General features: G+C 39.4%; 1 protein-coding gene across 5 annotated transcripts in view; it reads left to right on the top strand.

Annotated features, from left to right (window-relative positions):
- Nucleotides 1-22,359, top strand: part of cttnbp2 (cortactin binding protein 2) — a 154,617-nt gene that overhangs the window by 69,457 nt on the left and 62,801 nt on the right. For 4 of the 5 annotated variants that reach the window (XM_048548817.1, XM_048548814.1, XM_048548816.2 and 1 more), the window contains 4 exons: nt 162-392; nt 735-842; nt 6,881-8,636; nt 10,985-11,188. In XM_048548817.1, coding sequence (XP_048404774.1) covers nt 162-392; nt 735-842; nt 6,881-8,636; nt 10,985-11,188 — 2,299 coding nt within the window. Of the gene's footprint in view, nt 1-161; nt 397-734; nt 843-6,880; nt 8,637-10,984; nt 11,189-22,359 lie in introns of all 5 variants that reach the window. The other variant, XM_059652447.1, reaches the window with a different exon arrangement.

The raw sequence follows: 22,359 nt of genomic DNA, 5'->3' as shown, positions 1-22,359 counted from the left end.
TTCAGTATCTGCCATCTTTTCCCATGCATCTATCTGCGCAATCCCAAAGTCAGTGCTGTTTCTTTAATCCTTGTGTTCTCAAATGAATATGAAGTGTAGTAACTCCAGGTATGCTGTTTCTGGATTTCCTGTTTATGCTATTCAATTTGTTGTCATTTCAGTCTCGCCGAAAGGATGTTTTTATCCAGGAGCGTTATGGGACGTTTAATCTCAGCGATCCTTTCCTGGCTCTCCAGAGAGACTATGAAGCAGGTGGTGATGATGGCAGCAAAGATAAGCCGGCCATCTGTACCAGTCCACTATCCATATTGCAAATAGTCATGGATCATTGCAAAAAGATGCAGGAGAGAATGTCTGCACAGTTAGCTGCAGCTGAAATTCGACATAGAAAGGTAGGTGGTCGGATTTGCCTAAATGGTTCTTATTTCCAGCCATTTATCAGTGCAAATTAAATCATTGCTGGGTTGTTGAAATGTCTCAATTGGTTGGAAGAGTTACATCGTAAATCTGTTACTCTGTGCGGCAAGTGTGAAGCCTTTAAAAATCAACTTTTCAGCTAATCAAAAAAAATAGAGGTTCAGTTAGAGACGTATTTGTTCTTGAAGGTTGCCGGAACACAACACCGCCATGCTGTTCATTAATAGGCCAGAATTCACGGTTCATTTAAGTTGAACCCTATTTATAAAATCAGGAAAAGGGTTTCACAGAGTATGTCATTACTTTTCATTTGTTAGGTCATCTTGGACTTTGAAGAGGAGAGGCATAAACATGCCCAAGATGCAGCCCAGGGAGATGATGTTACATACATGCTAGAGAAAGAGCGTGAGCGGCTTTTACAGCAGGTGTGAAAATAAGACTTGCTTGAAATTATAGCAACTGACTTTTGAGCTAGCTGATTGGAATGATTTAAGACTTTGATGAAAATGTTGCAAAAGCCATTTAGTATTCTTGAGAATTTGAATGAAAGGAAAACATTACTGCGGTAATAATAATTTACAATAGTGGTATGTGCCAGATCAAGTTGCACCCTGCTGAAGACTCAGCATAACCTGATCAGCTACTTGACATCTGAAACTGATTTTTTTTAAAACTATCTGTATACCATGTGTTTAACGTGTCAAATGTGACCTGTGTTCACAACAGTGTTGCAGAACAATGACAACCAGCAATCCTATATGCTTTGAATGGGAGCAGTCCCCAATAAAATGCTTGCAGGGGTGTGTTAAGTGAGTCATTTTATAAACTAAAAACAGTTCTGATGAAAATGTTGTCCTAACCCATACTAAAGTTTAATAGTTCAGTATTTTCTGCAGATCATTTGGTCCACCCGTTGAATGGATAAATTATGTTTTCTAATCTAAGCTTTTTATCTTCTCCAGATTTTTGTCCATTTTTTCAGTTCTCCGTCCTCTAGCCCCAACCAGATGAAGTTCCTTATTTACTGAAGGAGGAATGGGTGTAGTTTCTGTCCTCTGTTGGAAAGAAAAAAGATGCCTGGCAATTTACTAAAGATTGTCTGTCTGCCACAGTTTTACCAAATGATATCTCAATGCCCTGACCAAGGCTTTCTTTCTAAAACAGTATTAGAAGCTCATTTGATTTTAAGTTCTGCCAACGTTAGTTTTATGTGGGTTATTAGAAATTAAATTTTTTTAAAAAGTGCACTAATGCCTTCATTGACTGTTTCAAAACCTATCCAAAGACATTGCTAGTAAATCTCTAGGTATTATTTATAAATTGGCTTCCCAATGACTTGGAATTTTTTTGCATTTATAATCTGAGGTAAACTATCCCACAGTAAATACTTTCTTTTCAGTGACTGCAATAGCTTAAGCACTCAAAGAACTTTTTTTTAATTGACGTTCATCTATGCACCCTTATAATGGGCGCATTTCATATGCTTTGAATATCATACATCCAAATGAAGTACTATTTAGATTGCTATGAGAGGCTTCCTCTTTAATCTTTCATTCATAGTGACTGCTGGTGTTATGTCTATTCATTAATCTGCTGTTGCAAACATTCCTGCCTTTCAGAGATTGAACATGAGTTATTTTTGTGGTATAGAATATTGCAGAGCAACAAATTACAACTAAAATTAGGGCACAACCCAGTCAAGCCATCTCCACAAAATAATGAAGTAATTGTATCGCTCTAATGAAGACAAGATACTTGGGGCAGAATTTTCCCCTCCTTGGAATTAGACAAACAGTAGCAAGAAAGTTTGGAACGTACAAACAGTGGGGAATAAAAATGAAAACTTAGTGGTGAGGGAATTTTCGTCTCGCTGGTGAGCCATGACTACCTTATTTCCATGAATTGGCATCTCATAACTTGCCCAACTCACTTCATTTTTAAACGGATTCCAATTCTCCTTTTGGCCCTAATAAATGGGAACTGAAAATTCCCAGTTTATAAACAGAGCTGTCAAATGGTGGCTGTAGATTGCCCATTGCTTACCCGGCTATCGTCATTATGCCTGCCCTCGCACTAATTTTTAAATTGTTTCCACCCCTCAACGTTTTACTTTGGAGTTCAGGGGCAGCTAGGACTTGAATGCTTCTTCCAGGTTGTTTCTCACATGGCGGGGGTGGGTGCGCACATCGCAGCATCTAAACAGGAGGCATTCTTGTGGATTGATTTAGCTTGATTTCTTAGTATTCATTCTCTTTCCTGCTTACTTGATGGCTTCCAGCCTTGGTAGCTGCATTTCCTTTCTTGCACATTGAGAAAGGCTGACAGCATGTCATGGTTTGGAACCCTGAATTGGGGTAAGCATGGTATTGTGATGCTTTGAGCTGTGTCAGGGTCACAAAAGCAGCTTAAGCAGCAGCCAGACTGTAATGTGCTTCAACTCAGTGGCCCCATCTTAAAATCAAAGGGGAGCATTCCTTAGTGAAGTGGGGACTATGATTGTAGAGTCATAAAACATAGGAGCAGCCCTTTGGCCCACCATATCTTTGCCAACCAGCAACATCAAACTGTACCAATCCCATTTACCTGCACTTGGTCCATGCCCTGGCAATTTGTGCTCATCCAGATGCTTCTTAAATGTTGCGAGAAATCTGCTTCCATTGCCCTCTCCAGCAGCACTTTCCATATTTCAGCTACCCTTTCGAGTGAATTTTTTTTTCTCAGAGAGCTTCTAAACCGCTTAGTCCTGACCTTAAACTTGTGTCATCTTGTCTTGGACATGTCTGCTATGGGGAAAAGGTCCTCATGATCTACCCTGCCTGTGCCTCTCATAATTTTGTATACCTAGATAAAATCCCCTCTCAGCCTGCTCTACTGTGGGGAAAGCTAATCCAGCCCATCCAATCTGTCCTCATAACAGATTTTTCATCACTGGCCTAGTGAATCCTCAGGACCCTCTCCAATGCAATCATGTCCTTCATTGTGTAGCAACCTGAACAGTACACCCTACTCTGTCTGTGGCCTACCAAATTTTTCATAAAGTTGTAATGAGATTTTCTTGCTCCTATAGCCTACACTAATGTAGGGAAGCATCTCGAATGGCTTCTTTCTGCCTGTACCACTGGGGTCTATGGACTCGTATGCCAATGTCCCTCTGTTTCTCAGTACTCCCCAGGGACCTACCATTCATTGTCTATATCCTTCCCTTGTTGGACTTCCTAAAATGCATCAGGATTAAATTCCATCTGCCGTTGTTCTACCCAATTTACCAACTAATCAATATCAGTCTGCACCTTGAGGCTGTCCTCCTCACAATCAATAATACCAATTTTCATGTCATTTGCAAACTTACTAAGTATACCATATACATTCACATCCAAGTCGCTAATGTATGTAACAAACAGCAAGAGTCCCAGCACCAAATACTGCGGTACAGTGCTGGTCACAGGCTTCTAATCACGAAAACAAACTTTCTTCATCACCTTTTGCCTCTTATTTACAAGCCAGTTTTTGTATTCTGTTTGCCAACTTGACTTGAATCCCATGGGCTGTTATCTTTTGGACCAGACTTCCATATGGAAGCTTGTCAAAGGCCTTGATGAAGTCCATCGAAATCAAATCAGCTGCGGTACTCTGATCAGTCTATTTAGTCACCCTTTCCAAAAAACTCAGTCGGTCAGGATCTCCCTGTTTTAAATCCATTTTTGACTGTCGCAGATCAATCCTTGCTTTTCCAAGTATTGATTAATCCTGTCTCTCAGAATTTTCTCTAAAGACTTCCTTACCATTAACGTCTGATTAACTAGCCTGTAGTTACTTGGCTTATATCTGTTGCTGTCCTTGAACAAAGGCACCACATTAGCTAGCCATCTGACATTTCACCTGTGGCCAGTGAAATGGAGAATATATCCACCAGGACTCCAGCTGTGTATTCTGTTTTACTCACTGTCAGCACTGAACCCAGCTGCTCTTTGTGCTCAGGCTGCCTTTCTTTGGCGGCATGATCTCCTACAGTGCTTACTAGGATGAAGCGTCCAATACAATAACACCTCCTTCCTTGTCTCCCATTGCAGCCTAGGGATTTATGCACCTGTCGGCTTGCTAAAACATCTAAAAACCTCCTCCTCATTAACCTAATGTTCTAATTCCTCACTATCCCAACTGAAATTCCCCAACTACAGTATCTTTCTCCTATTTGTATACAGGTGAGAAATATTTAGTTAAGACCTCATCCACATCAGTTAGGGGGCTTTCATGGCCGTTTAGCAAACTGTGTATTTAATCAACCTTGAAGTTGTCATGACACACACCCTCTGGGACAGGTGGGACTTGCACCTGCTAGACCAGAAACAGGTGAACCACCACTGCGCCACAACAGCCCATAAAAAGGATTTTGGTCTATTAAAATATATTTTTAAAATTCAGCACTACACTAATGTTCCCATGCATCAATTTCTGATATAAATCCCAGAAACTTAAGCTGCAGGAAGGCTCCGTGATCCTGACATGAATTGTACACCCAGTCTTCTGATCTAAAGTTGGCTAGATTCTTCATCCTGCCAGAATCTGAGGATCTGTATCCTTCCAGTCATCCAATGAGGCAAAGGAAGGCTTGAAGTATAATGAAAGTTGGATGGAAGAGCAGTTTATGGCGATATGAGTCAGAGGTGGTGAGGTGTCCCCAGTGAGGAAGTAGAAATGGTAGAGGGCAGGAAGAGTTAATAGGTTGGGAGGATGTGTGCTGAGAATCATTTAAGTAGACCTGATGCGTGCAATAGTGGGTACTGTGAAACCACACATCTTGGTGAGATACATGAGTGTAGTGGCAGCTTTAGACTGAGTGATGGACCTGAGAATAGCAGAGTGTTCGATGGAGCGCAGAAGATAACTTTGCGTCCTGCTGTGTATTTCTTTTTACTCACAGTCAGCACTGAACCCAGCAGCTGTCTGCTATCTGGGTTCAGGCTGCCTGTGTTCGCTGGTGTGGTCTCCTGCAGTGTTCAGTAGGATAAGGCATCCAATACAACAACACCTTCAGGTTCCTGCTCACCAAAGTGAGGACCTAACATGTCCTTTAAGGCTATTTTTCCAGTGTGGATGGTGGAGCACCCTGGTGCAAGGAGCAGTTCCTAGCTTGCAGCATCTGAGGTGGTATGGAGCTGAGCTCCAAATATGCTGCCAACAACATGAACACCAGTAGGTGCCAGCAGCGGTCACTGCTTCTACCATCTGCCACGTAATTACTAGAGAAGGATGTCAAAGAGATCAATTGCAAGATGAAAAACAGAAAATTGCATCTCAGAAGCCACTAAGATTCAAGGCAGGTTGTGTGCCATGAATCTTTGTCAATAAAAAAAATTTTGTCAACTATGAGAAAATTCAACCCTTAATGTCTGATATATTTAAATTTTTGACAACAGGATTTAAACATTTATTTGAACACCATAATTATTGTCATTATTCTTAAATTTTTGGGCATGGCTGTGTTTTATTTTATCTTTTGTTTTATGTTGGTGCATGTTTATCAAATGTAACTGGTCCATAGTTTTCACTTAGCAATAAAGTATTGTGTTCAGAACACCCTTCACAGGCTTCTGCATCTCAATGTTACAATTAAAAGTGATGTAATTAAATCTGATTAACTTCTACTTACATAGGATATCTGGTACAGAAAGTGCCCTTGGCATAATCAGTCCATGCTGGTGCTTATGCTCCAAATGAACCTTCTCCCATTTTTTTTCTCATATTAATCTACCAATGTAAATATCCATTCCCATGCTCTTAAATACTTCACTAACTGCCCATCTGCACTTTTCAACCATTCTCTGCTTCAGTGAGTTCAACACTCTTATGACTCTGGATAAAAATGTTTTTGTCTGAATGCTCTTGTTAGATTGCTTAGTGTCTGTTTTATATTAATGATCTCTAGATAGGCTCTTCCTCACAAGAGAGAACATTTTCCCTGTATTCTGTTGTTTCAGAGATCAAACCTGTGCTCCATAGAAAAAGAACTCAGTAGGAAATAATCTTTACAAACATTGTGTGTAAATATTCACAAAGTTTTCACAGTTTTACCTGCTTTTGTTCAGTTGATTTTAACAGTCACTGTGCCACGTGTGCTAAATCATGGCAAATAAATAAAATGCAATGTTAATATTAAAATTTGCAGATTTTAAAGATACTGAATAAGAAGTTTAGACCTTTGTTTATCTGTCCACATTTGGTGTATCTTCCCAATTTTTAAAAATCATAATTAACGTAGTTACAGGACGGAAAGGTACTTGTTAATTATTTTAAACCCCTCACTGCTTTTAAACGTCTCCTGCACGAATAGTGAAGCTTACAGACAAAGGTCTAGATCATGGACAAAATAGGGAGCCAGTAATTTGCAAAGATGAACTTTAAAAAGCTACTTTGTAAGGGGAAAGTTCTTGCATGCTAATTGATTTTTGTGAACTCTTTCCAGGTAGAGTTTGAGAAATCTCAATTAAAACAACTTGAGGCAGAGAATAAAAAGTTGACCATGCAGCTTGAGGAAGAACGAATTAAAAATAAACAGCTTGTAATGATGCTGGTTAAAGAGTGCAAACAGCTTGCTGGCAAAGTAGTAGATGAGAGCCAGACTCTGGCTGACCTCACCAAAACTCTTGAAGCTGAGCAAAAGAAGACCAGTCAATTGGAGGAGGAGTTGCTGGTGGAGAAAAAGAAAAGCCTACAAATGGAAGCTAAAATGGAAAAACAGCTCTCTGAGTTTGATATTGAAAGGGAACAGCTGCGTGCCAAACTTAACCGTGAGGAAAACCGTACCAAAGATTTGAGGCTAGAAGTTGATAGTTTCAAAAAAATGATGGAGCTTAATTGTACAAAAGAAAATGGAACTGTTTCATTGAGCAATAATTTGAATAAAGACCTGGCTATTGGATATGGTAAGCAAACTATGTTGTCTGTTGCTTCTCAAACAGAAAATTTACCTGATGTTGTCAATGATAATACTAAGAAGACAGTACCTGTTAAACTTTCTACTGTAAATCCTGTATCAGTAGGAGGCGCAAAGCTGTCTAGCAATACAGCATTAGTAAAACCAATCAGTGATAAACAACTAGCAACAATTGATTCAGAAGAAATTATACTGACAACACAAACCAAAGTTGCTCCTTCCAGTTTGGAGAACGGACCATCAGTCAACACCAATCCCAGCCCTTTGAGTGGGGCATTACCACACTTGGTAGGGGGGACGTCTCTTGTGGTAAGCAATACTGTAGTTCCTTCTCCTCCTCCTTCAGGAACAACATCACCATGCTCTTCGCCAGGAGCAACAATGCAGAGTTTAAATTCACCAAGCACATGCACAACTTTGCAACCAGGATTGAGTCCAAGAATTCAAGCTGCTCGATTTAAATTTCAAGCACAAACTGTGGACCAGGAAAAACATGGCAGTGTTGTAACAGGGTCCCCATCACGGGATTTATCTCCCACTAACCGAGATAATTCTCCTGCCAAGCAGCTGGCTCGGAACACTGTCAGTCAGGTTCTTTCAAGATTCACAGGTCCACCAAGCACAGTAAAGCCACCTTGTGCAAACAATGCATCTCCATTTGGCACAGAGAGCCGAAATCTCCCTGTCAGCAACCTAAAACCTGGATTGGCGCATCCAATGATGAGTGAGGGTTCACCTTATCCTCAAGTTGCGGGTAAAATTGCCAGTTCTTTGACCGTCTCCCCTGCTGGACTAAAATCTCCTACGGGAGCAAGGGTTGACCGAGGAAATCCACCACCTATTCCTCCAAAAAAACCAGGATTGTCACAGACTCCATCCTCTCCTCATCCAACATTAAAAACTTTTATGGATGGGAATCGATCCCCAACTGTTGGATTTAACACACGGATTGAAGGTAGAACCATGGCTTCATCCTCTTCCAGTCCACATCCTGGAATTAAGGGAACTAATGAGGAGATTCTTCCAAAGACATCATTGCCACAATTGCCACCTAAGCCAACAGTGGATATAGCATCTACTGCCTGTGCTGTCCCTGCCGTGGCTGCATCTCAGGTGGGTGCTAGGCCTTCCTTATCCCTGCAGCTGAACCAAACAGCATGTTCAGAGTGTTCCCTCATCATCACCACCATCGCCTCTAGCACCTCCATTGACCTTGCTAGTACAACCAAAAGAACCTCATCCACTAGACCATGTGAAACAGATAATCTACTGATCACATCATCAGGTAAAGGGATTGGAATACTGTCTCATTTCTAACTGCCAATACAACAAATCTGAACATAAATGCAAAATGTCTTTCTTTAAAGATATTTATTGATTTTTGGTCTCCCACAGCCTAAAACCAGGCAAAGATTCAATCCAGTTCAAATGCAAGTTAAACCTCTTATTCGATCACCCCATAATTTTGAATTGATTAGTTATAATATGATTCTAAACAGCCATTAAAATTATTTGAACGGATTTTATCCCTAAAATATCTTTTGCGGATATTTTTGTATTAAAGAATGCTGCTGAATGTTGAACTGTTGCTCCATTTATTTAAATTGTCGCAAGTTTTGTTTGGCCATAAACTGACTAAGCCTTCATCTGAAAAGAATGTCACCTTTGTGAATAAATATTTGAAAAAGTCAATGTACAACAGAGTAAAGCCACAGAAATGCTTAATTTTTCCATTAATGATGCCTTCTAGCCCTTCAGTATCATTTTTGTTATTCTTTCATGAGACTGTGCTGCTGAAAGCCTTGTTCATCAATGCCTCAATCAATGATCCACCTCCAGCAGAGGCCTCCACTGTCCAATGGAAGAATCTGCCACCTTGAGTTATGTACTTGCATACAATAGGTGAAGGGGATCTGATAACATGAAAAATGGGGATTCACAACTTCACAATTTTTTTAAAAGTGATTTCACGTTTACATTTGAAGGCTTGTAATTTTGTGTAAATATTTTTCTACCTCCAGACAGATCGCTTTCTTTTCATTAGCCACGTTGCAATACTTTATCAGTATCCTTGTTGTGGTTGTATTGCATCCAAAAGCAATGACTTATCTGATCTGAAATTAACCATCTGTATCACTCTCTGATGCTGACATCAGCAATTGTATTTCTATCCCTGAGATCTTGTGATCAGTGCATGTCATGCAGTGCTTTAAGAATCTTTGACCACTGTAGATGGTGAATTTGTGATTAATGCAGCTTTTAACTCTTTGCATTTTAAAATACTCTGAATTTCAACTTGTGTTAGCTTTTGTCCCTTTTAGCGGCTGAGCACTTGAAACACTGTCATACATGTGTGCTAACCAAACAGCTATGTGTATGAGCTGCTTGCTTTAACCCATGCGTATTGAACATATTTTGCACTTGCTGAACATGCTTTCCTTTCTCGTGCACAAATTGCAATATATTAGGATAATTGTGAAGAAGGTGAATTGCCATTAAAACACTTCTTAAAATGCTAGGTGATGTATCTGAATTTTATTGAAATTCAGAAACTTGATTTAATAATCATGAAGTCCTGGTACACGAAAGGTTGCAAATAAATATTGCACTTGTTGCAATCTGCCTGCTTCACATAATTTGCTTTATTTATTTTAACCATGTCATTGGTTTTTGTAAATGACCATTTAAGGATTGTGAGACGGGTTATTTGAAAACAATTTCCTTTTTTTTGCAGCCTTCTGTTCAGGGAAGGATACACAAAGCTTTCTGTACAATACTTAATAAGCTTCATTTATTTAGCAAACTTACCTTCACATCGGCTTGACAGTGTGAAATAAATGTCTAACTGAATACTCAGATAATGGCAATAATTTTAGTATCTGTGCTATTAACCATTTTATTGTCAGCAACTCCAAGTGCTACTTGTAAAAATGGCAAAAACATTGAAGATCCAGTTTAAAACCTTAAATTGCAAACTGAAATTTATTTTTAAAAATAAATATCCTGATTTTTGCAGAATTCATTTTCTATTGGTTAGTTTAAAGCAATTAACATATATAATATCATTTTTCTGTTAATAGTCCATGTAGGTACAATTAACACATCAGCAAGTGAAGCATTTATATATGTGCAGTGTTGTTAAATTTTTCTAATGGTATTTTTTCAGCTAAGCTGTGAAAAGTTAATCATCTAAACAAAAGCAATAACATAATGCAAAATAGTCCTTGCAAATAGTTATTATAAAACAACTTTTTATATAATACAATATTTATAGTTCAGAAGGAAATGTCAAATGCTTAAACTTAACAGCTCCAATGTTGTGAACTCTACATTTCCCCAAAAAAAATTGAAATAAAAGCTGAAAGACAGCTTTAAAACTTTATTAAGATAAGGTAATTTCATTTTGAAATTTTTGGATTTGCCTGTGTTTAAAATGCTCAAATTATTAATGTTCAACTAATATACACAATATTTTTAAAGCAAAAAAGTTGTTTTATTTTCTCTGAAGGCAGCATGTTGAATAAATAAGATCATGCTTGTTCCTCCTTACCTCTACATTACAGTCTTAGTGCATGCAAATGGATTATAATCACTTATTCTCTTCCCCTATAAATTTTTCACTTTAACTCACAGGCAGGTCTCCCTCCCTAATTCCTTCGTTATTGTCTGGTGGTCCTGTCCCCCTGGGTGGCAGGTCCATTCTGCTTCACCAAGCTGCTGCCCAGGGAAATGTCACTTTATTGTCAATGCTGCTAAACGAAGATGGAATTGATATTAATCATCCCGATGAGGAAGGTTCGTCTGCCTTGTATTCTGCTGCTAAAAACGGATATACAGGTAAACTTGTGATTTTGATTACAAGGTGTAAGCTTAAATTTTAATTTGTGCAACTGCAGTATGTGTTAAATAACATCTGAAATAAGACCCTGGCTTTTTAAAATTTCCAGTTCTAAATAACAATGCAATAGTTAAATAATGTTCAAACAAATTTGGCCACCATTTGCAAAGTGGATGCCTGGTTTGATCAGCGTCTCCTTTTGTGACAACGCTGTTTGTTTCAGTATGATAGAAATACTGTTTTGTGGTTTTACAACGCACTATTAAATCCATGGATAGCCTATCATTATAAATGCTACTCTGTCCAAAACTGAAATGATACACTTTGTCATTAGGATAAGATAGTTGTTACAAAAATAAACGTATTTTGGGACATTTTTCACTTCAAGTTGTTTTATACTAGGTTGTTATCTCTGTTGATTGTTATCTGTGGTGGTTGTGCTGGAACTGAAACATGGCTGTACAAAGTAGCTATAGGAATTCTAATTATTTTTTGAGATTTATCTTGTGTCATTTGATTTGTAGGTAGGTATAGTTCAGGTTATTATTGGTTGTAGCAAGTGTCTGTCTGGTTGCAAGGATTCTACAGCACTTTGACAATGAAAATAATTTGAATTTTGGTTGGAGAAGAATGATCTGCTGGCTTGGTTTGGAAAATGAAAAGTGTCATATGGACTCAGGAACAAGAAACTCTGTTCAGTCTTGTTGCATGAGGAAAAGGTGTATAAAACCGATTGAATATAGTTAGAAATTAATAAACTCCTCAAATTATTAGTTTTAATACAAGTGAGGTATAAGAGGTAGAGATAACACGCCGTGGAGTTGGAGGAACAGAGCAGGCCAGGCAGCATCAGAGGAGCAGGAAAATTGATGCTTCGGGTCAGAACCCTTCTTCAGAAAAGACTTGTGCATTAATCCCTCACTATCAGCATTCTGGAGGTTACCATTCACCAGAAACTCAATTGGACTAGCCATATCAACACTGGCTACAGAGGCAAGCCAGGGAATAGGACTCTTGCAGTGAGGAACTATCCATCAACTCTACAAGGCAGAAGTCAGGAGTGTAGTGGAATGCTGTCATTTTGCCTGAACAGGAGCAGCTCCAACAGCAATCAAGAAACTCAGTATTATCCTGGACAAAGCAACCTGCTTGTTTAACACCTCATTCTAGCACCTTCAAGATAGATTCCATCCCTCAATAAGACAGTCTCAGCAATGTGTACTATTTACAGGATGTACTGAAACAACTGTAAGGTTTCTTTGTCAGTATCTTCCAAACTGGCAACCTCTACTGCTTAGAAGGGCAAGACAGTAGCTGCGTGCAAACACCACTGCCTGCAAGTTCACCTCCAAGCCTCGCACCATCCTGACTCAGAACTATTCCATCTTTTTTTCCAATGCTGGATCAATGCCCTGGAACTCACTCCCAACCAACACTGTGTGAATACTCCAATGAAATGTGGTGGTTCAGAATGACAGCTCATCACTACCTTCTCAAGGGCAGTTATGGATGTGCAATAAATGCTGGGCCAGCCAGCAATGCCCACATTCCATGAACAATAAAAACAAATTATCATTGTATGTGTAGATTTAAGTGGAATACTTTTAAGTATTTTTCTTGTGCATAAGGTATGAAAAGGAACAAAGTTCCTTCTTAATGCCAAGTAAATATTAACTTACGTTACTGCCTGTAGGTATCACGTAGACAAGAGCATGCCATGCAAACAATTGGCATGTCACCTCAGACCAAGGCAGTTGGATTATGCGGAACCTATAGAGGACACTTATTAGGCTGCCTGGCTCAAATCTGGAATGCACTGCCTCAGTGTTGGTGAGGCGGAGTGGATTAATGCATTCAAAAGGGCATGAAATGATTATTTTAACGAGAAGGGTACAGGGTGGAGAATGCAGATCTGATGGCTTGAATGGCTTCCTTCATTGTTGTAAAGCTTCTGTGATTGTGTGGATTTTATTCAAAGCATCAACATTCACAAACACTAGTTTTATACAAGTAAAGAAAAATGTAGTTGCCTGGCATAGGTAGATCATACCTGTGCACTGGCTCCAAGAATATAATGCAAGAGTTAACAGTTAAAGCAATATATTTATTAAAATCACAAAAATGCGAGGCTGGAGTTGACGTGAGAAGGGTGTCCAATAAATGTAGAAATGTGACTCCAAGGTGAGCATATCATAAGTCTGTGAAATTATAATTTAGATAGATGTAGAAACAGAAGTCAAAGAGAAACGTAGAAACCAAAATTGTATCAAAGGTTATATGATTTCTAACTGAAAAACAGTGAAGTACACTGTAATGCCGAATTGTCCAAATTTGCGAACACCAAGCTATTCAGCTTGTTCTCCCCCAGGACCTTACAGAGGCATCAAACACTGTTCTGTGCATAATGACCATGTCAGTTATAAATCAGATATAGATTTCTCAATTATGTAATCAGGTTAGTGCGAAATGGTAGATTACGGAGTTAAACTGATCTAAGAGAATTAATGAGCATGACAATGTCTATCTGCAGTTGAACTGATTTCAGTTCCAGTTGTACCCCAGAATCAGATTTTTGTTGTGTTCTTCTGCTGTTGATTAGCGTGGTTTCTTCCAGCTGTTCTCCCTAGTTATTTCATTAATAAGTGCTGAAAAATGATACCACAGTAGAAGTTTTGCAACAGATTGTTGGGCTGTTAAATCCTCCCATATGAAATCTTTTGAATGCAAATGTTATAGGAGCGTATAACGCTTTTGTTAAGCTCAAATGTTTTTCTGTATACAACATTTATCTTGTGATCTAAATATTGAAATCATGAACGTGTTGCTTCACGAGTTCTTCTCATCTCAAGTTTCTTTTGGAAACATGTTTACATCAAAATCATTTCTGGGGTTTTTTAACTTTATTTTTTTCTGTGGTATTTGCCACAGTTGGTGAATATTTTTAGGCTTGAGTGGAAGAAGTCATGTAGCCACCTGGTGCCAAAACTTGCAATTACATGGACAGTTGCAGTGTAACAAAAGTGAAGAGAAACAGTTGATGTAGCAATACAGAGAATTGTATGTTACCATTAAAATATGGTTCAGTCATGACAGAGATTTGTGACAATTGGAATTTTAATATGTGGATTTCATGGTTATTTGAAACAACATGATAACATTGTTGAAATTTGTGGTATTGAAAATATCAACAGTTAAAAGAGTAGCTCAATCTCAAAAGCAAAGAAACTACTTTTGGTTTTTGTGATTATATTACACAAATAATCAATTCAACCATAGCCATCTAAGATGTGCAAAAAATAAATAATGACCCAACTTGTCAATCTTGTATTTGCCAATTATTTACTTCACTTTAACACACATCTGGGTGATGTATTTGCCTGACCCTCCTGTCAGTTTTATTCTTGGTATGTGTTGACTGTGATCTTTCCTAATTGGGAGTTTTACCATTGTAAGAATGATCTTGACACCTTAATCAGCAGCAGTTAAAAGCATACAGAAAACACTTCCCTTTCTTTGATTATCTCTAATATGTAGCTAATGGAGGATTTTTTTTTGCTCAGACATGTTTTATAAAATGCATGTCTGTAGCGGAGAGATGTATTTACATGAATTTTGATATTGACTCAAATGAATGCATATATTAGACTTTTTTGTATTGAAATAAAGTCAAATTAAATCATTTTTAAACTCGGGGCTCAAATCTGAACTTAAAAATACAAAGCTGGTTGTGAAATCTTCATTTAATTTGCCCTCACTTTAGAACTGAATGTAGATGAAAATTATCAAGCGGCCTGATTGGCGAAGAGAATGGATGTTAATACAAAATAAGAAGAAACATTTTAAAAATGAGTTCACAGCAGAAATTGCATGGTTCGAGTTAGTTAGAGGTTGCCCATATCACTGCACAGTTATTGTTGTCCTCCATATCTGCTAATGGTTACAATAAATCATAGGTAGATTTTATGATGGAATGGGGACCTCAAACTCATTGTGAATAATGTATTTCTGAACTTTGTCTCCTGTTCCAGTGTGAAGCATATTACAGCGTATATCCTTACAGTAATAGAAGCTAATAGTACTGGATGTAGGCCAAAGCTGAGGCTTCCTACTGATTATATTATCTCATGGTGTAATGACCTTTTATTAGTGTTCCATTATACCACTTAACAAAAGCAGAAAATTGAATTATAAGTCATGCTGCCAACTGCCTCCAGAAGGCAGTGATAGGCAATTCCCTGAAGATAGTTGCTGCTCCTAAACTTAATATAACACCAAATCAAGTTTTAAAATCACACTAAAAACCAAAAGAACTGCGGATGCTGTAAATCAGGAACAATGACAAAGTTGCTGGAAAAGGTCACGGATGCTGCTAGACCTGCTGAAGGAAAATACAGAGCTAACGTTTTGGATCCGGTGACCCTTCCTCAGAACAGAGGTGTGTTTTTCAACGTACTTTGTTGTTGTTCGTCGTTTAAAATCACATTGGTCTCCTGGCCACATTTGAAACCAGAATTGTAGTTTCATTTCAGCAGTAATAGTTGTGTCCAAACATAGTTTAAAGTTTTAAGGGCAGAAGGGTAGAACATTCTTTTTGACGTGAATTCAATTCGGGGGCACACAGTGTGAGCAAGGAGAGACAAATGTCTTTAGACCAGCAGCCTTAGTATTCATAGGTTGCAAAATTTATACATTCGTGTCCCAAATTACTTTTTGAAAAAGAATGAAAAATTTATGATTTTGAGTCATGCTGGTGATTCCAACAATCTTACTCAATTGATAAATCCGTTCGTTTTCATCACTGTCCTTGACTGACTCCAATGATCAGTTCTGATGATGGAATGATTGGATTTGATTGTTTTTGAGATTATTCTCTGTAAAAATAAGTCACTTCCCATTTTTCTCTGCATTCATTATATATGAGGATATATCACATATGTCGAGGTGGGTGGGGGGAGTCAGAAATATATGGGTACCCCACCGCCATGATATATTTCCAAGTCATTCTGGTGAGTGGCTTAGAGGGGAACTTGTAGGGGATGTTCCCATATAACTGCTGCTCTTGTCCTTTTAGATGGAAGTGGCCATTGGTTAGGAAGATGTTGTCTGAGGATCTTCAGTTAATTCGTGCGGCGCATCTTAAGGTATAACACTAATGCTACTGAGCATTGGTGGTGTAGGGAGTAGACGTTAGTGCCAATCTAGCAGCCCCTGGATGGTTTCAAGCTTTTGAATGTTATTGGTGCTGTACCATCCAGACAAGTAGGGACCATTTCATCACATTTCTGACTTGTGCCTTGCAGAAGGTGGGCAGGAGGTGAGTTACTCACCGCAGTTTTCCTAGGCCCTGACCTGGTGTTGTAGTCTCTATTTATGCGGCTGGTCCATGGTAACCTCCAGGATGTTGATAGTAGGGAATTCAGTGATGCTAACACCATTGAATGTCAAGAGGTGGTGATTACTTTTTTTCTTATTGGTGATGGCCATAGCTTGACATTTGTATGGCATGAATATTATTCAAGCACTGGAATAGGTTAATATCTGGTGCATGACTCTGGACAATGAATGTCAGTCTGTGCCTGGTTTACAGACTGTTGCTCTCCACCTTTAGCCCTATATAAGACTACATCCTTCCAACAGATATGAGGCTAAGCACCAGCCTTGATTACGTTGCTAAAACTGCTGCCAGGAACCTGAGAACATGTGCTAAGCAAGATTACAATCAAAGCCACTCTGTAGCTTAAGCTTTATGTGGATTTCTGAAGCAATACTGATATACTGTTCAGTACAACCAGAAAGAATCTTTAAAATCATGCTAGGTTGCTGCATTCTCTACACCTTTGCCCACTGAAAAGCTTAACTTTTCGAAACCCCTTGTAAAAAGACATGAAAGAGCAAGTTGAGGAAGTCCAGAGAGACAAAGAAGACAAGAAATGGCAAAAATGTCATCTGTCAATCCCATTTAATGATTCTGGATGAATCCTCCCTGTTCTCGTTGCAAAATCTGTAACCTCTATGAAACTACAATTGCTCTTTATATCTATCTAGTTAGTGGCCTAAATGTAAACGCCAACATGAAAGCAAAGGAAATGACATAAAGCAGCAAATTGGTAGCTAGTGAGAGATAAATGTGAGATTAAAGCAGGACCATTTTATCATGATGTATGTACAAAGCAAGAAATCCATTAGAAGATGATTTGACAAATACTCTTCTGAGCATAGCCTCCAGCCTTTCCCATTATAATACAGCTGATTTTGTCCCTTGTCCACAGCATTTTTAGTGGCTTCTTCCAATGTGAATTGATGACGATGAACAATTTCCATTCTTGAATACATTCTCATTTCCTGTTGCATGTCAGCTTGTCTTATATAAAAGAAGAGAGATGTTATTCTGAGTACTGGTGAAAGATTGTATATACACACTGTTTGCCTGCCGGCATAGAAGAAGGCCCTTTGGCCTAACTTTTCCATGCTGACCAGGTTTCCTAAACTGAACTAGTTCAATTTGCCTGCATTTGGCCCATATCCCTTCAAACTGTTTTTTATCCATGTACCTGTCCAAATGTCTTTTAAAAGTTGTAATTGTACTCCCCTCTACCACTTCCTTTAGCAGCTCCTTTCAATATGTACCACCCTCTGTGGAAAATGTTGCCCCCCCCCGGTCCCTTTTAAATTTTTCCCTCTCACCTTAAACCTGTGTCCTCTAATTTCAGACACTCCTACTCTGTAGAAAAGACTTTGGAAAGACCATTCACCTTATCTATGCCCTTCATGACTTTGACTTTGTAAACCACTATCAGGTCACCCCTCAGCCTACTACACTCCATGGAATACTTCCAGCCTGACCGTCTAACTCAAACCTTCCAAAATTGATAGCATCCTTCGAAATATTTTTCTCACCCTTTCCAGTTTAATAATGTCATTCCTACAGCAGTGCGTCAGGTTACAGTGCTGCTGAAAGAGTTGTGAAGAAGTCATAGGTCAGGGCAGCAATTATGAGAAGATTTCCGTCTGTGGTATTTGGCAGCGACGGCAGAAGGATGTATGGAAAGTTCACTGTCGTGAATGCACAAAAGTGATTAGAAGCAGGAAAGGGGAACCTTGTGAGTGTTGGCTCTACAAGGATTACACAGATAATGATGGATTAAGTTAGAAGAGAATTTTCACTTTTGTAGCTATAGTAAAATTATTGATTTCACTTTGGCACGATAGACTGCTACTAGCATGCACCTGCTGTGTCACTTCTCACTATTGCTGCTATCTGACATGGGTACCATTCTGCCATCTGGAGATTTCAGCACCTTCCTGTTGAGATTTTCCACTAACACCTAGAAAAGAGGAGGTGGGTGATTTGTTCCAACACCTCTGCCTGCCATCTTTCTTTGGCATCTGTATGTTTATTTTGATATAAAGAGCACCTCCACATGAAGTGCAGGCTACAGTTGAAGAAAAAAAATATCAATCAGACGTGGGATGACAAAGCTGCAGTGCAGATGGGACTTAAAGGTGGACCTTTTGGGCCAGACGTAGGAACATTTCCACTGTGTCGCAAGACCCCTATGCTGCCACTTAACAAGTTGCCAATTTACAGTGTGCAGGATTTTGGCAGCTCGCTATTATCATAACCCACATCCCTCTTACTAATTTATCAGATCCCGGATTTCTACCAGCTCCTGGTGATAATGAAATTTCAGAATCTCAAAACTTTCCATGCAGAAGGAGGCCATTCAGCCCAGAGGGATGGCACTAACTCCCAGAATGGGCATTATGACTTAACTGCCATTCTCCTGTCTTCTCCCTTAACCTTGAACTTTGTTTCTGTTGAATTAATCATCTCCTGTTCTCGTGAATACGTCATAAATCAGTTGTGGATCTTAGAAACCCTACAGTGTGGAAACAGGCCCTTTGGCCCAACAAGTCCACAACAACCCTTGGAACATCCCACCCAGACCCATCCCCGATAACCCACTTGCTCCTGAACACCACAGGCAATTTAGCATGGCCAATCAGTTGAACTTGTTTCCCACCACCCTTCCATGCAGTGCTTTCCATACCCTAGCTACTCATTGTGTGAAAATTGCATTTTGAATTTTTCAAGTTTGAAGCAATGGTTCAGAAACTTACATCAAATAACCTCTTGGGCAGCTCTTCTCCAAGGAAAGTACTCACATCTTCTCCAACATATCTCCATAAATGAAGTTTCTCAACCCTGTAATCATTCTTGTGAACCTCTTGCGTACCGTCCAGTTTGTTCACATCCTGCCTGATGTTGAGGAATGGAAGGGAGGAGTCAGAGATGGTGAAGCAGTGCTCTACCTGCACCCCTCTCCATCTAGTCTGTCGCATTCACCACTCACAAGGTGGTCTCCTCTACCTTGGGGAGAAAAAGCGCAGACTCAGTGACCGCTTCTCAGAACACCTATGTTCTGTCAGCAAAAATGATCCTGAGCTTCCAGTTGCCTACCAGTTCAACACACCACCCTGTTCCCTGGCCAACATCGGTATCTCAGGTTTGCTGCAGTGCTGTAGCAAAGCTCGGCCCAAGCTGGAAGAGTAACAACTCAATTTCTGATTGGGAACCCTGCAGTGTTCTGGACTCAATATTGAGTTCAACAACTTTAGGGCTTGCACTGTTCTATGGCCTAGCCCCTGGCGCCCAACACACTAGGCCTTGTTACCCCACAGTCTGCTAATACACAGAACCCATTGTTAGCTACTAACAGACATCATGAACAGCTATTCACCCTCCTAACCAGATCATTATCCACTCATTTGTCCAACTGTTCTTTTTCTTTGGGCTCTTATACCCACATACTGTTTACTCCTTACCCTCGCCTGCACCCTATCTTCTACATGAAAACTGGCATTTTTCTAACTTTTGTCAGTTCTAAGGACGGGTCACCAGACCTGAAACGTTAACTAATTTCTCTTCACAGATGCTGCCAGATCTGCAGAGCTTTTTCAGCAATTTCTGTTTTGGTTTCTTCATTGACGTGTAGCTGAGCTGTGCTTTTGTGGAGATTTGAGCAAAAGGGGTTAGGAATTGTGACACGTTTAGATTTATTAATATTTTTGCAATTATCTGTTACTGTTACAGCAGTATTAACTAAATAAACCATATTCAGTTTGTGTTCAAAAGATGGTAAGCAGATGAAGAATAATCACGTTAAAATTGAACACTGGGACACTACAGTTTTAAGTTGCTTTAGTCATTCAGAATCTTGTTTTTCTATTTGTCCATGTTTCTGTTATTGTTCTCATAAGCCTTCCTCTTGTTGCAAATAATTTGACATATCTACTACAGTTTATTCTTGTCCAAAAAACAAACATCCCTTACTTCACCTGTGCACTATTGTTGCTCCATCTTATTGCTTTCAGTTTTGACGTTGTACAGCATTAGCCTATCTCTAACAAAAGTTCATGACAGCCTCTTCAACTGTAATATCTTAAGTTTAAAATAACTGACATCTATTTAGCTTCAATAGAATTTGTAGATTAATTCTGGTTATCATTCTTGTTTCCTTTATTTTCTAATGGTAGCATGTAAAAGTAGTGGTTTAATGTAAAATTGGTGCTGATCATATCTGGTGCTATGATTACCTAGCTGAAATCAAGAACTCATTGTTTTTAACTGTAAATTCATACCATCCTACAAAAATCTGCTGTCTGCTGCTCAGTCTATCTTAGTACAGCTCCTAGCTCCCGACTAATGAGGTTACTGTAGGGTGTACTGCAAATTACAGGCGAAAGTTCTTGCCAGTCTCAATAGTTTAACAAGATCAGGGATTGCCAACCAAAACATGCAGCTAAATCCCCCATGATAGTACTATCATGAAGTCATGAACATTATGGACCAGAAATCTCTGTCTTTTGTTGGTACAAGAGGGAGTAATAGTACTAGTGAACTATACTGGAGAAAGTGAAAGGATCCCAAGTATACACTGGATAAAGGGTAATAATTCTGCGAAGAAAATTCAAACTTACAAAAGGAGAACAATGCCCTTGTGGACTAGGAAAGTAGAAAAACACCAGGATTAGTGTGGTTATGGAGAAATTAAGAGTCACCTTGCCAAGGAGTAGGAAAAAAAGAGTAAGGTTATGGAAGGAAAATGATATGAATGTGATTAGAATTTCTTTTAAATGATTCACTTGTAGGACATGGGTGTCACTGGCTGGCCAGCATTTGTTGCCTGGCCTTGAGATGGTGGCGGTGAGCTGCCTTCTTGAACCGAAAGAACTGTAAATCAGAACCCAGAACAGAAGTTGTTGGAAAAGCTGAATAGGTCTGACAGTATCTGTGAAGAGGAAATCAGAGTTGATATTTTGGGTCCAGTGACCCTTCCTCAGAACAGGAATGGTGTGTGGCTTGGAGGGAAGCTTGTGGGTGTTAGTGTTCCCATGTTTCTGTTACCCTTGTCCTTCTAGCCAGAAGTGACTGTGGTTGGGGGTTTGCAAGGTGAGGTCTGAGGATCTTTGAATTTCTGTGTGCATTTTGTAGACAGCACACACTGCTGGTACTGAGTGTTGGAGGTGGAGGGAGCGGGTGCTTGTGGATGTGGTGCCAATCACGTGGGCTGCTTCAACCTGGATGGTGTCAAGCTTCTTAGGCGTTGTTGGAGCTACACTCATCCAGGAAAATGGGAAGTATTGCATCACAGTGCTAAGTTGTGCCTTGTAGATAATGGACAGACTTTGGGGAGTTATGTAGTGAGTTACTCGCTGCAGCATACCTCGTTTCTGACCTGCTGTAACCATTGCATTCATGTGACTACTGAAGTTGAGTTTCTGGTTAATAGTAACCACAGGAATGCTGTTACTGGGGGGATTCGGTGATGGCAGCAGCATTGAATGTAAAGGGGCAGTAGCAACATGGTCATTACCTGGCAATTATGTGGTACAAATGTTTCTTGCCACTTGTCACCCCAAGCTGGATATTGTCCCCACCTTTGCATTTAAACATGGACTGTTTCGCTATCTGAGGAGTGATAAATGGTACTGAACATTGTGCAGTCATTAATGAGCATACCTACTTCTGACTTTATGGAAGGAAGGACATTAATGAAGCATTTCAAGATAGCTGGGAATAGATCATTACCCTGAGGAACACCTGCAGAGATATCCTGGAGCTAAGATGACTGACATCCAATAATTGCAACCATATTTTGATATGTCA

This window comes from Stegostoma tigrinum, chromosome 18 (genome assembly GCF_030684315.1).
Source record: "Stegostoma tigrinum isolate sSteTig4 chromosome 18, sSteTig4.hap1, whole genome shotgun sequence".
NCBI lineage: Eukaryota > Metazoa > Chordata > Chondrichthyes > Orectolobiformes > Stegostomatidae > Stegostoma > Stegostoma tigrinum.
The sequence above is the reverse complement of the archived record's forward strand: the minus strand, read 5'-3'. Positions and strand labels throughout refer to the sequence as shown.